This window comes from Populus trichocarpa, chromosome 9 (assembly GCF_000002775.5).
Source record: "Populus trichocarpa isolate Nisqually-1 chromosome 9, P.trichocarpa_v4.1, whole genome shotgun sequence".
Taxonomy (NCBI): domain Eukaryota; kingdom Viridiplantae; phylum Streptophyta; class Magnoliopsida; order Malpighiales; family Salicaceae; genus Populus; species Populus trichocarpa.
In genome coordinates, this window is record NC_037293.2 from 1,253,315 (window position 1) to 1,268,111 (window position 14,797).

General features: G+C 32.9%; 1 protein-coding gene across 1 annotated transcript; it reads right to left on the minus strand.

Moving 5' to 3' along the window:
- Positions 1 to 1,752: 1,752 nt before the first annotated feature.
- LOC7463319 (uncharacterized) lies at positions 1,753 to 3,418 on the minus strand. Its single transcript, XM_002313503.4, has 2 exons — positions 3,262 to 3,418; positions 1,753 to 3,123 (listed from the first exon to the last, which is right to left on the minus strand). Exons 1-2 carry the CDS (start codon positions 3,313 to 3,315, stop codon positions 2,413 to 2,415), a joined length of 765 nt encoding a protein of 254 aa, XP_002313539.3. The 5' UTR covers positions 3,316 to 3,418; the 3' UTR covers positions 1,753 to 2,412.
- Positions 3,419 to 14,797: the final 11,379 nt, after the last annotated feature.

Consider the following 14,797-nt stretch of genomic DNA (forward strand, 5'->3'; position numbering starts at 1 on the left):
CATCATGCCATTCAATCTCTTGTTTTCAAGTTCTGAGTTGCTCTGAAGCTACTTTGACTGAAAACTTTTTATTTGGGGAATCTAACCAAAAAATCATATCCCTCTTCCCTACATTCAGCTTAACAAAGGAAGGAATAACATCTATAACAATTAACAGGGCACCATCCAATCGCTTGAGTGGCAGATTATCTCCATTCTGAGTTACCTATCAGCATATTAACCATTATATATTTTTTTTCAATACCTTAATTGTAGATGAACCTCTCTCCATAAGAGTCAGCTATGATGAGGCTATGATGGTGTCAATTATCGATCTATAGTGAAGTTTTCCTTTCATCCTTTTCTATCATTCGAGGAAAAACAAGTAGAAAGATTTGACGAAGATGAAAGGAAGCAGACCATTAGTCATGGTGCAATTGTCAAGCCAAGTAATTATTGTTGTTGATTTTTTTTTTATTGTGGCAAATCGTATGGTGTGTGTTTTTGTCAATTGTGTCAAATCATGTTATCAAATTCTATTGCAGTTTCGAAGAAGAAAGAAAAACTTCGATTCATGCATGTGTGTCAAAATAAATTCCAATCTATTATTAGGAAGAATTTTAGCATTAGACTATTATTATTATTATTATTATTATTATTATTTTTGTTATACAAGCATTAGCTCTTATCGTGTGGTATTATAGTGTACCCAATCTTATTATCAAAAATAAAAAAAAATTATACTGTATTTGTATCAAAGTTATACTTACTACTGGCTTTAATTTATAAAGTTGTTTTCTGTGATGGCATTCATTGCCTGGGATTATCTTCTTCACAAGAAGGTCGAAGGCGAAGGAGTGTTGAAAGAAGAGGCGGCAGCCTCATCCTAGTGCAAGAAATAATTCTGATAGCGACCTTTCCCCGAGCAACGAGGCCTTGGTCTAATCTTTTGAACAAGTGCAAAAAATATTTCTAAGCCTTTGTCGTGTAGACCAGAATCCATGCCGGCTTTTGGTTTTGCAGCCTAACATTTTTAATCTTGTTTAAGGGGTCATATCAATTGCAAGTTAGCCATGTTCAAAGTTGCCTAAAAAGCTGAACATGCCCGCTAATGTGCTCACCATGTTTCTGCTAATAATTGACTTCAGAGTTCATACTTTCATTTGCATTTGATTTTCATTAATCCATCTCGAATATTCTGTATAGAATTTGTGCTCTACGATCATAATAAATACACATGATAAACTACTGCTCATGGCATAAGAACAACACAGAGTTGTACTCCAGCATTTCCAAACAAATCCTAACTCACCTAGCTTTGATTCGCTAGCTTTCGTTAGAATGGGAACAGATTCACTCTCTATAGTCTATACAATTCAATGATGAAGGATTCTGTATTCAATTGCGTGCTTCAATTATAACAATGACGGGTCCCAAAATGGTTGGTAACAGTTGACATGCTAACCTATCTAAGAAACCTTAAAAGAAAAAAAACAGGGGAACCATTGATTTATTGATCATTCTTTGCTTATCTTTTCATTGTTAGGGCTTCCTGCAGTGATTTAAGAAGCATTCTGCAGGCAATTAGTGTGTATATGTGATATTTTCATGTGATGGCGAAACTCAAGCATCCTTGCACTATTTGAATTGCTTTAGGAAGGTAGAAGCTTATGCTAAAATAAACAAGTAGAGAGTGGGGGCAAAGAGCAAAAATGTGGTTGGTAGTATTAAAATAGAGAAGAGGTGAAAACGATTAGGAGTAAAAACACAAGATTAAGATAAATTAGACTCATATAATCATACTAATATAATCATATATCACACAAAAAGCAGATCCTGATTCTGATTTGTGGGATCCATTCAACCCGACAAGCAGGTCTCTCAAACCTTGTGGTTGTTGGCTTACCCATCTTCCAAACCTAACAACTTCACACCCATCAACCGATGTTTTTTTTATAATTATTATGGATTTGAGAGGCCTCTCCCTCTCAAATGCCACACACTTCTTTCTCAAACTTGCACACACTTTTACAGTTTTACTTGACTAGCTAGGCATAAAGATATCCAAGCTATAGTTACTAGCAACAGGAAAGTGAAATCATGAAACCCCCTTTCACATCATGGAACAAAAACTGAAATGTGAAGAAGATAGAAAAAGAGACAAAAATCTCAACCCAAAAAACATTGGCCAAAACAAGCCAAGAACAAGGCCATCATCTACTTACTCTTCTGTTTTGTCTTCACTTCAGTCAACTTAGAATAGCTTCTCTAAACAAACTTCTGTACAAAAATGCTAGATCAGGTTCATACCATCTTGCAATTCCATTCCTCACTAATTTTCTTCCATTACTGACTAATTCTCTTAGTGATATATTAAAATGATATAAATATATAAAAATTGTGAAATCATAACTTAGTGGGTTGCGTGGGTTGTCAGTGGAGGACTATGTTTTGATACTTGGTCTTCGTAGGAGAATCAGAGCCATCACAGCGAACCCTTTTTCTATTGCAACCATTAATGTTGACAAATGAGTCTTGGTGGATGAGCTGAGGTGCGGGTGGTGGTGGTGGTGAAGGTATGGTGACAGGTGGGATCTCAAAGGACTCGAGTGGTGGTGGTGGGTGTCTCCATTGAGGAAGTGGTCCGGCTAGAAGGAGAGTCTGTAAGAGGGGACCAGCTTTCATTACTGCCTGTAAAAGCTTTCCCTTTTCAGGTAATGGCTTTTCAGGAACTAACTCAATTGCTGCTTGGGGGATAGTTTGTGGTGCTGCAGGTGGGGGCAATTGGGATGGTTGTGGAGTTGGGTCAATAACTGGAGATGAAACAATGCTCTCTTCACAGTCTGATGATGAGAAGCCATTGCTGGAGTCAATTCCTCTTCTCGGTTCATCTTCAATGCTGGAAATCCCAGAGAGAGGAGCATTTTGGTGATGTTGTGGCTGCTGTTGGAGCAGGACTTTCTCAGTGACAAGTCTTTGACATTTCTCTTGTGCCTCGTCTCTTTCTCTGATGGCTTTGATTAGTAGATCCTTGAGATGGAACAACTGGTCATCTTTCTTTCTTAGCTCTTCTTGAACTGCCACCCTTGTTTGCTCCAGCTCCAAAGTTGTGTACAAAAGGGAATTCCTCAGTTCATCCATTGTCTGTATTAATCAATGACAAATTAGCTCTTGTAATCCAATAAAAGAAACCTCATTTTTTACACTTGAGCAGAAAACAAGAAAACCCCATTAAGAGAGCAAAATCCTTAAAAAACATAATAAATTCAAGAAATGTGTTACCTTTCCCTGGCAGTAGTAAGCCCAGCTTAGAACAGAACCTCTTTGGTTGTCCATGATTTTCTTCACTTGACTTGTGGAGTGGACTAAAGCAAAGTTTTTTTTTTTTTTTCTTTCTAAGGGAGAGGGAGAGGGAGGGGGGGTTTTGAGTGGTTTAGGTAGCTCTTTTATAAGAAGTTGTTGCTATCTAAGTGTCCACTGTTTTCTACATACGTTCTCACAAGGGGTTGGACAAAGGCACAAAAAGCCAAAGGCCATTGATGCCAATTTTCTAATATCCTATGCTTCCTGTCTTTTCTCTGCAGCAGCAGCGTAGCAGCCCGTTTATTTTTATGATTAAACCTGTGTTTAGTTACTGGTGCTTCCCATGCGGATTTGTAAAAGAAAAGGCTATAATTTATAGCTATTTTTTTTTACCACAAAAACTACTATCTTGCCACACACAAGTGAGCAGTTTGTAGCCGTAGCTGTATCGGTGGGCAAAGAATCCACAAACTAGAGACAGGAATCAAGAAAATAGATTAGCGGGAAGGACTCGATCTTGTAGAAGCAGGAGATCAGTCTGCTTTTTCTAGCTGCTTGCATATACATGGAAAAAAAATGGAAAAATGTTGAAATAAATATTGCTGTTACCTTAAAACTATGCAAACAAATCTTTTACTCTTCGGGAAATTCCATGTGACCAGTCAATTTGTGAAACTCATTTGGAAAGGCACACAGTCTAATTTCCCACTTGCTATTCTTCTACCTCTTCTATCCTAAAAATCTAGATTGGAAAATACGTTTGAATTGAAAATGCATTAATTTAATATTTTTTAAATAATTTGATATATTAATATTAAAAACGTATTGTTGATATAAATCTTTGAAAAGATCTTTCACAAAATTATGTAGCATATACAATTAAAGACAAACGATGTTTTCATATTTTTTTTGTAAATTCAATTTTTATTGTGTCTATTGTCACCATCAAATTTTATTTGCTAAAACAATAAAATTAGAAAACCCCATTTGGAGACCTTCCATTTATATCAAGTCGGTACTTTCAACCCTCTATAAATAATTTTATGAATTTGACCTTATTTTTATTATATTTAAGCAATTCAATCCAACCAATATCAACCGAAATACATTTACTATGTTAAAGCTTTTTTTTGGGGTGAAAAATATTAGCCACATGATACATAATTTTTACTAAGATGTTTGCCTAATTTTTTTTTTTAAAAAAATGAGTCCAGATATGTTTGACTACGTGCTGAACCCAAGAAGACATAAGTCTGGCAAGCTTCCACACTCGTTGCCCTTGGGCTTGGCACTGTGCCTATCCCAAATGGATAGTGGTTTGACGAGTTACTAGATCCAATATCATTTGACTTGGCAACGTGGTGAGATCAATTAGTCATGGGTTTAGTGAACTACAAAGCCCATTGCCTTGAGGCTTGGCTGCGTGCCAAGCCTAATCATGTATGAGTCTGGTGACCTTCTCGACCCATCGACCTTTCGGTTTGTTTGTGTGCCAAGCCCAATTACATATAGATCTAACGTGTTGCCAAACCCAAATCCTATGGGCTCGGCTACATGCTTAGCTCAATTGGGCATGAGGTTGACTCATTACCATACCCATTGACCATAAGCTTGATAGTATGCCAAACACAAAGGGCTAAAGGCTTGGAGATCAATATAGATCTCATGTTGGGCCATAATGCTACATTTACTTATTCTTATGATATTAACATAAAATATTAATGTCAGAAATATTCGTCTCTCATTCTCTATTAATATTAATATAAGGATATTTCATCTTATATTGATGTTTGTGTAAGGAATATTTATCTCTTATTAATGTATGTGTAAGGGATATTAATTATTCATTAATGTATAATAAATAAAAAGCATATCTACATAAATAAAAGTTAATTATTTTAACTTTTATAAAATCAAGTTTTGAAACGTAATAATGTGTAAGGCCGAGATTATCAAATAAAAGCTATTAGTTTTTTTCTTTTTGGTCAAGTAAAAAAGTCATGATAAGGGTTAACTTCCACGAATTGATGGAGATGATGGTGTGGGATGGGGATCGAACTCTTCAAATTACTTGCACGGAAAGAAAAAGAAACGAAAGTGTTTAATTATTTCTTACGACTTGTGAATATTCTGTGACGAATGTTCATTCATCAAACAAAACGGCAGATTTTCTCCCACGTGGGCTGCCTCCCTCACCCATATATATTAATTCCAAAGTCCAAATTAACCATATATATATATATATATACATGGTTAATTTTTAGTCTTGATGTCAACATCGTAATTCTTTTTTTTTTAAAAAAAAAATACCCATAAACCATTATGAATACCCAGAAAAATTAACTAGTTGAAGTGTTGAACCATTGCTCACCCTGAAACATATGATTAAACCTGATCAAGAAATAAGAGTGATGTCTAAACAGTCAGGGCTAAGGGTCCGTTTGGAAATGCGGTGCTGCACCACATTCCCTTAAATTTTAAAAATTTATTTTTGTTATAATTTTTTTTATGTTTTTAGATTGTTTTGATGTGTTGATGTTAAAATAATTTTTTAAAAATAAAAAAATATTATTTTAATATATTTCTAAACAAAAAATACTTTACACCAGAACCGTTAGTACCATTCTGAATAGTCCATAACTTTATAGATAGATACGTCATGAATGCGCTGCTCGTTATGAACATTGTAAGGCGATGGTAATACAATTGAAAGTTAATATATATATATATTAGGTAGGATTCTTTCACTCGGAAATTCGAGGGAACTTTTGTTTTCAATGGGTTTAATTTGAAAAGTTGGATGATCTAATTGCTGGCAATACTTCGTGGTCTTCTGGTGTTACGATCATATCTTCCTGTAGTTCGTGGAAAAATTTCTCTGTCCATCTCTCTGAGTTGGCTGTCAACAAATAATTATGTGCTCTCATTCCATGGAAGAATCGAATGTCTCGTGTCCACATATTGCATATTCTAAAAAGATAAAAGGAAATTTATCCTTACACTGAAAGGGTTTTTTTATTCAAAGATAATGTTTTTTTTTTTTTTAATAAGCTTATGTGGATTTTATCTCCTTTATATTAATATCTTAGAATTAGAAATTAAAGAAGTTATTTAGTAAATAATCATTACGTTAGTAATCATATCCAGGTCACCGTACTCCAAAGTTTTTCTTAGATTGCGTCTGTGCTTTCTTTGATAATATATATATATACACACACACACACTTCAGAATGCTTGAAAAAAATTACTGTATTGGTACTGTATATACATATAATATTTATATTATACATCACACTATAAACATAAAATGTTTATACTATAAACCACATTATAGATGTTTAGAGAACTATAAAGGGTGTTGTTTTTCTACTTTTTATTATAAAAGTTGTTGAAGCGTATTAGATCAAGGCATGATTGTCAGATCCAAGATATTTGGGTCTGAATTGACCGTCAAATCTAAAATACTTAAAATATTCTTTTTATTTTTAATATTTTAAAAAATTATTATTAACTCACTGCGAATCTCAAACTAATATACTAGGAACATTTAAAATGCATCAATCCTTCGAATTACTTGTGGTCATTTTAAAAGTTAATAAATAGTACTTCTCCAAACCATTATACTAAAGTATTCGAATTTAAAACATGGTTGAACTGTGCATTATAGTGTTGGCGCATCCATACCCCTCATCATGAACTAGGGCATTTTATATATAATTAATCAGTACCTGTTGGGTGGACCTTTTTTATATATATTTTTTTGGTAACCCGGGTGTCACCACAACTAATCTCCAGGTCCACTGAACATCCTGCAAGCCCAGTAAACATGTAAGGCATCGCGGGGTGAAAGGCGTGCATAGTAAGGTGTGTGTGTGTATTTTGGTAACCCGCGGTGTCCGGGCCAGCTTAGGCGCACCACAACTAATCACCGAGCCCATTGAACATCCTGCAAGCCCAGCAAGCATGTAAGGCACCGCGGGGGTGACAGACGTGCACAGTAAGGCTTGAACCCTGGTGCAGAGAAAGGGAACAAGTCCTTTTCATCGTTGGGCCACAACCTCAAGTGCTTGAATATATTGAGATTATAGGTGGAATAGAAGTCGCTGGAAAGAATTCACATGAGGATTTTTCAAAATCTTATAATTGTTTTGCGGATTTAGGGAGCAAATAATCGGCATGTCTTTATTGACAAACACATACACATAGTGAAATCATTTATTCATTAAGTATCTCATGGTGCTCTCATTTTTGACTTGAGAGCTGCCTTGCATGTGCCTTTCGTTCTCGCAATACAAACACATTCTCAATTCAAACCTTGCATGGGATGGGAATTCATAATCTGTGCAAAAACCTATCCTCCTCTCCCTTTCATTTTTCACATAAGGGAGTCAATATGATACGCTTTCATTGGTCAGAAAAGGGAGCTGGTAACCAAACTTTCCCACCAATATATGTCCCGAGAAAGGTAATGGACCCCTTTTGAACAATAAAGTCCTCCTTGTTGGGAAGGAGGAGGCTTGTGTCTTGACTAATTTGAGACTCTCCCTCCTGCAAAATAAGCCCTTAAACATGGCATTGTCACTGGGTCTTTTTCTTTTTCTTTTTTTTCTCTCCCCAAGTTTCGACAAAGGGATGGAAAAATCCAAACCAATCATCCAAAATTTCTAAAGGGAATAAACATGGGGGCCGCGCCTTTATGTCCCATCCGAGGTTTTAGTTATATGCTTTGGCATTTATGTTTTTTTTCTCAACTTTCTCAACAAATTAACCTGCATATGCGAGTTGCCCTAGGTGAAGACAAAGGTTGGCATCGGTCCAACTAAAACCAACCCACTACTTGACACCCTAACCTCCCTTCACCTCACTTTTCTCGAACCCAATGCAAAGGGTTCATCAGTTGTTACTATGAGCATGTGTTAATTTTCTATGGTTCTTCTACTCTCTTTTTTCTTTTTCTTTTTCCTGTTTTTGGGGAGAAGGGGGATCGAACGTCATTTTGTCAATATAAGGTTTGGTTTCAGAGGCACGATGCATCATTCCAATTAAGAACAAGTATTATGACGCATTCTCACGTTTTAATCATCAATCTGATTTTAAAGCAGTTTAGAAAGTCTTCGATTTTGTAATCTAAATGTTATTGATACTTCAGTTTAATTAGTTAAATGGAACTACTCTTACAAATTAATAGAGGTTTGAGACACCCTATTCTGCAGAGAGATAATTTGATAGTAAAAATTAAAGAGACTTTTCATAAGTTTGATCGATGAAGTGTATTAAAAAAATAATTAAAGTAATATTTTTTTATTTTCTAATCAATAAAGAAAATCAAAAGTTTATTGGGATGCATTTGCAAACGTACACCAATGTTGGATAGAACCAAAAAAGTAAAAACATTATTGGTCACAAATTAAAAAAATAGTGGAAATTGAAGTTTTATTTTTTTAAAAAAAATAAACAAGCATATATTGAGAAATTGGAGTGAAAATTATTTTTATTAATTTGCAAGCATTTGCGATCAATTTGGTTGTGAAGTTGGAGCAAAATATTGAAACTTTTTAATAAGTTTTAGATTTGATAGTTGAGTTTGGTTCCATCCATTAAAAATGAGTGATCTAATTAATATGATATTATATTTGATAGTTGAGTTGAATTTAATTTAAAAGACTTAGTCTTATGGTGGATTGGTTTATTTTCAATTATTTTGTTTAATTATTCCTTGTGCGATATGTTTCTCTAACTTGATGCAATGAAAGCATGCATGGTGGTCTCAAAACCCCTACTTCAATCTAAATAAAAAGATTATTCAGCATAGACACTTAATTAAGAGCATGCTTAATCAAGTTAAGTTTGTGCTGAGTAATTTTCCCATTTATTATCTCATTGTTTCATGTTCCAGTGGCAATAGCTGTAAAAATTGAGAAAAAGACCAAATCTTTCTTATGGATAGTGAGGAAGAAGGTTTTTATGCCTATAATTCTTCCAAAAAAACATGGGGGTTGGGAATAGGATCCATTCTAAGCAAAAACAAAGCACTACTCGATCCTTAAATGATTGCGGGGGTTTGGGTTTTCTAGAACGGGACTGTTGAAGGATGTTATATACAGCATTAATGATCGAAATGATTATTTGAACTTTCTTTTAGAACAAACTAATTAATATAACTGGAAATGCATGGTCTAGAATTGTCAATGCTTGTTGTACAAAGGACGACGAACTGAGAAATAATGCCAAGTATGAAATCTATGTGCTAGTGGAGAATTGGTCAAGATACCAGAGCTACTAGAATTAATGATGTGTGGATTGGTAGCAATATTTGTCTAGCAACCCAGTTTTCTAGACTATATAACCTTTCAATAGATAAAGGTTTTTTCAGTGGCCAATATGGGTTGATTTTGCTTAGATTTGAAACTTCAGATTGAGAAAGACATTTCAAGAAAATGAAATTACCCTATTTAATTCAATATTTTACCTGCAATCCAAGGTGATACTAACTAATGAAGTGGGGGCAACTCGATTTGAAAAACACTTTAAGGTATAACAACTTTTCTCTTTTAAAAGGGTTTAGGAGATTTTTCACTGATGATTCGTATGAATTATCGTTAGAGACTAAACAATTGGATGACTTGTGGTTTGTAACAACTCAAGCTTGAAGAAAATATATATTTAAAACCGGAAAAAACATCTGATCTTCAAATAATCTTTATATAAATCTTAAAACAACTTTAAATATATCCAACGAGATTCTTGTAACTAAAAAAAAAAACATTAAATTTTACAATTCCAGCTGCATGCGTGTGTATTTTGTAAAACCCAACATAATATCCATCATGACAAGTGATTGTATAATCTGACGGCTACAACAAAAATGAGGAGTTTAACTTGGTTACATCTTGTATAAGAAGTAAACAAATTCCATGACCTCTGGTTACCAAAAGACCACTATAAATTTGCTAAAAACCCATTAGTTAACTTCTAAATTGATAAGTGAAAATATCTACATATCCCATGTTATGATTTAAGTTAGTAGGTTGTCCAATGGTTGTTAATATGATGGCCACTGGAGATTTGCATGGTCATTAACTTCAATGCCCGTTGAATTAATCGAGATGCGTGCAAGCTGACTCAGACACCCATATTAATAAAAAAAAAATTACAAAACTATGTCTTAGCCCATAAATGGTTAGTTTAAGTGGTAAAAAGGATATATATATACTCATTAATTCAATCTAGAGTTTTATGTTCCCGGAGTACTCCTGTTACTGGCTTTTTAAAAAAAGGTGAGCATATTTATGTTTGATTAATTCTATAAAGATATTTTAAATCTTGTTTTTGATACAGATGCGGTGGAAATCTATTTAAATATAAATGTAAAACCATAATGTTTCCGATGGTGAGCCTGTTTATAAAACTTTGAGTAAGAAAACCACGAGCCCCCCCAAATCTAAGGTCATTTCACGTATACACTGACTGAAATTTGCTGTGTGCATGTGATGGAACTGATTCTGCAAATCTTACAACAAATCAAGATTTAACAGGCTACCCATAAAACTAAATATTGCAAATCAAATCAATTAGATTGCTATTTGCTACTACACACACACAATTTTACTTATAATTAAGGGTTACATCAAGGCTAGATCAGAACATGCATCGAGCTCATGAGGCAGTGCTTTGTAAAAGTCTACAAAAAAAAAAAGAAAAAAAAGTGGGGTCTTAACGGCTAATACCTGTCGGAAGGGACCTGTAAGAAAATCATGGATGCCACCTTTGTTTAACCGTGTGGGGCCAAAGAAAACGATCAAAGAGAATCAAATGTTAAAAGCTTTTGGTGGGTCGTCAATTCCATCCCAAATCACATCATGTTCTTGGAGATCTTTGGAATCCCATGCACCAATCGGTCGCTCCACTAAAGTTAAAGCTTCCTCCGACCCAAATCTTATTAACTACTATTACAACATTAATTCCTAACATAAAATATATCCTCTCTATCTTTTTTTTCTTTTTTTTAACCGTAGCTTCTGACTAATTTGTGTGTATCTCAATTAATCCTTTAAAATCCTGAAATTAATGATCATATAAGCTTTCAATGACCATGAAATTTGTTGAACTCGAACTGGTGATCTCCGGGAAGCAAACCTCAGACCTGACCAATTAAGTTACATCCCTCAGAATTTTTTCTTTCTTTCTTTCTTTCTTTCACGGTAGAAATACTCTAGGATTAGTTTATATCTTTTTGGATAATCTTAAAGATACATTTCTTATATTAACATGTTACATTCAAAGATATCGGTTGATGTTAATATTGAATATAAAAAAGTTAATAAAAAATAGTTTTTATTAACCACTAAACCATCCTCTTAAGTTATTCTCTTAAAGAGTAAAAAATATTTTATATTTTCTGTTATTGTTGTAGCTATCATAGTATATATTATAGGGAAAAAAATAGCTTTAGGGTTTCTTGAGACGTATCCCATGTAGAATTCAAGTCTAACTTTTGGTTACCAAGAATTGTTTGGATTGGTTTAAAAAGTTTTTTTAAAAAACAAAATTAACTAGCTATATCTCAGTACAAAATTAACAAACACAAAATAAGTTTAATCTTTCCTTTAATTTATACATGCTAACTAAGTTCATTTGAGCTACTAAATTAAATTATGTTCAAGTATGCTCTAAAAGATAATTTTAATTTCAAATCATAATATTTTTTATTTTTCCCCTTCACTTTATTAGCTCGTATAGAAGGAAAATATACCATGATTTGGCGCTAAAACATTTAACATTTAAAGTATATTCATAAGAAATTTCTTATTACATATAGATTAATATCCTGTTTGTTTTTGCGTTTCAAAAGTGTTTTTGAAAAAATTTGAATTTTTTTTGTATTTTTCTTTACTTCAAATTAATTTTTTTTGTATTTTTAGATTATTTTGATGTGCTAATATCAAAAATAATTTTTTTTAAAAAAATATTATTTTAATATATTTCTGAGTGAAAAACACTTTGAAAAGTATCCACAATCACATTCTCAAATAGGCTCTAAAACTTTTCCAATACGATAGTAAATACTAAGGAATTCTAAGATATATTTGTAAGAAAACAACTTTTTTTTTAATGAATTAATACACCAATTTTGATATGGATAATTGATTTAAATTATGATAGAAAAAATATTTAATTTTAATGCGCAAGAAAAAGCAAGTTTTCGATGATAATTCACAATGTTAACATCTTCAAAAGAATAAAAATAGTTAGACTTGACATAATTTAGATTTACAAAACTCAAAGAAATTTAAAAAGTCTTAGTTAGCAGTCCGTGATGATGACTTGACGCGGTTTGGGGTCTCGAAGTTTGATTAAACGACGAGCTAGTTTGTCCGTTTCGTTCCTTCTAAGCGTGTTAGGATGGTTGATTAGTAGTAGTTAATTACTATGATTTAGGTTTTGCCACGTGGCTCATTTATTTCTATATAAATTTATGATAAATACTTGGCAACGAAAAGGACACCCTTTTATTATTATTATTATTATTATTATTATTATTATTAGGATTGGAGACAGTTTTCAATGAAAAAAGATGGAGACTTCTTGTACTAAAATCCCTTTTTATTTAATTAATTTACTTGCAGGGTGAAATCTTTTTATTAGGATAGCAAGCTATGATCTTCTGAGTTATGTTTTTCTGGCATGCTTCATGTTCAAACTTAAAAATCTAGCATTTTCTTTGTCTATAATCACCATTGTGTTTTAAAACCTAATCCAAATTGATTCGGAGTAAAGCATGAGTTACGAGTTCTTATGGTTCTGAAATTTAAGTTGATTTTTTAGAAAAATTAAAATAATATTATTTTAATAAGTAAGTTTTTTATTTAAGAAAGAGTTCATTGATTGGTGGTTAAGCCAGACCGAGATATATCAAGTCAATCTTATTTTTTTATCAGGCCAACTAGATTTTTTTATTTTTTATTTTTTTTCAACCTGAATTAGTTCAAACCTTAGATCAACTAAGTCATGGATTAATCCGTCAGGTGGATTCAGATTTTAAAACATTGGTTATGACCGTATTATATTATGTTATATTATATTGTGATATTTAATTATGTGTTGAATAACATTGTTTGAGCAATATTATTATTAAAAATGTAACTTGAATTTAAGATTTTTCTTCAACATTACTTCAGAATGTCAATTTTGTAAATTTGTAAATAATTTAAGAAAGAAAGAAAAAAGAGCAGTTAAAACATTACAAATGGTTTTTTTAAGTAAATAGAAATATTATATAATTTAATGACTATTTTCATTTGAGGCATGGAATTGGAATCTATAAAATAATTACATAAAAAGAATTAATACATTGCATAGGGTTTTTTTAATAACTAAAAATACTTTACAATTAATTAGTCTCTAAATTAACTTATTGAAGTTTCTAAATTATACTACTTTATTTCTTATATTAATCTCCTAATGAGAGTAACGTCAAGCTAATTAGATGCAATGATTTCATAGGTTATCTTGATTCTTTAACACATGAAATGAAATATTTTTAAAAATCAGTTCTTAATTGTAACCTTAACAATTATCCTCATAAATTGTTCTTTATTTTTAATTTATTTAAACAGATGCCCGCCCCATCACTCTCAATTTGTGCACCATCACCTCAAAGTGACATCCACCCTAAAAAAAGGCGGGGGAAAAGAGAGAGAGAGGCGGGATCCACACGGTTTTTTTCTTACTATAAAGAATTCGAGAAGTGCTAGTCCCATCTATGCTATGCTATGCTATGCTCAGTTAGTTTACTCGGAGAATTTTTTGTGATTAAAGCAAAGAACATGGCTAGAGATTGTAGATGACTCGAGGTCTTTGCTAGTGTGGCTTGACGCAGCTCGCAACTAGGACAAATATTTGTTCACTGCCCACAGACTGTTGCTTCAACATGCTCACTCAACTTGTTGTATCTCAATTTTATTCCAAAATATTTGTATAAAAATGGATAGTGTTTTTTATTGGCAATAACCTTTAAAATTAAAAAAAATTAAAAATTCAAAACTCTATTTTTACTATATTATAATTAAGGAATTCAAACAATAGTTGCTTCAAATACAGTACTATATGTCAGGAAGTACCATTTATAGTCTATAACCTTAGGGTTATTTTCGTGGACACTAATTAGAGTTTATTAATATTTATAAGTCAACATTTAGTTGAAGATTTAATGCTTAAACATGTTACAAATTCCTTGTGATTAAACAAACATATTGAAGGGATTGGTGATGTCTAGTACCCCTATATCCCAAAAAAGTCTCGGTGTGCTCAGTGTGGGCTGACTGGTTTTTCACTTATTTATGTTCAATGGCGATACCTTTGGGCTTGAAACATCACGTCCTAAACTGAAGTGACGGCCCTGGCCATCATGGATTCATCCATGGAGTGGTTTTGCATTGCCAATCCATAAATTTCCAAGAAAAACCAAAGGAAATTGTCTGCTTGAACGCTTAGGATATGATCAATTCATTTCACC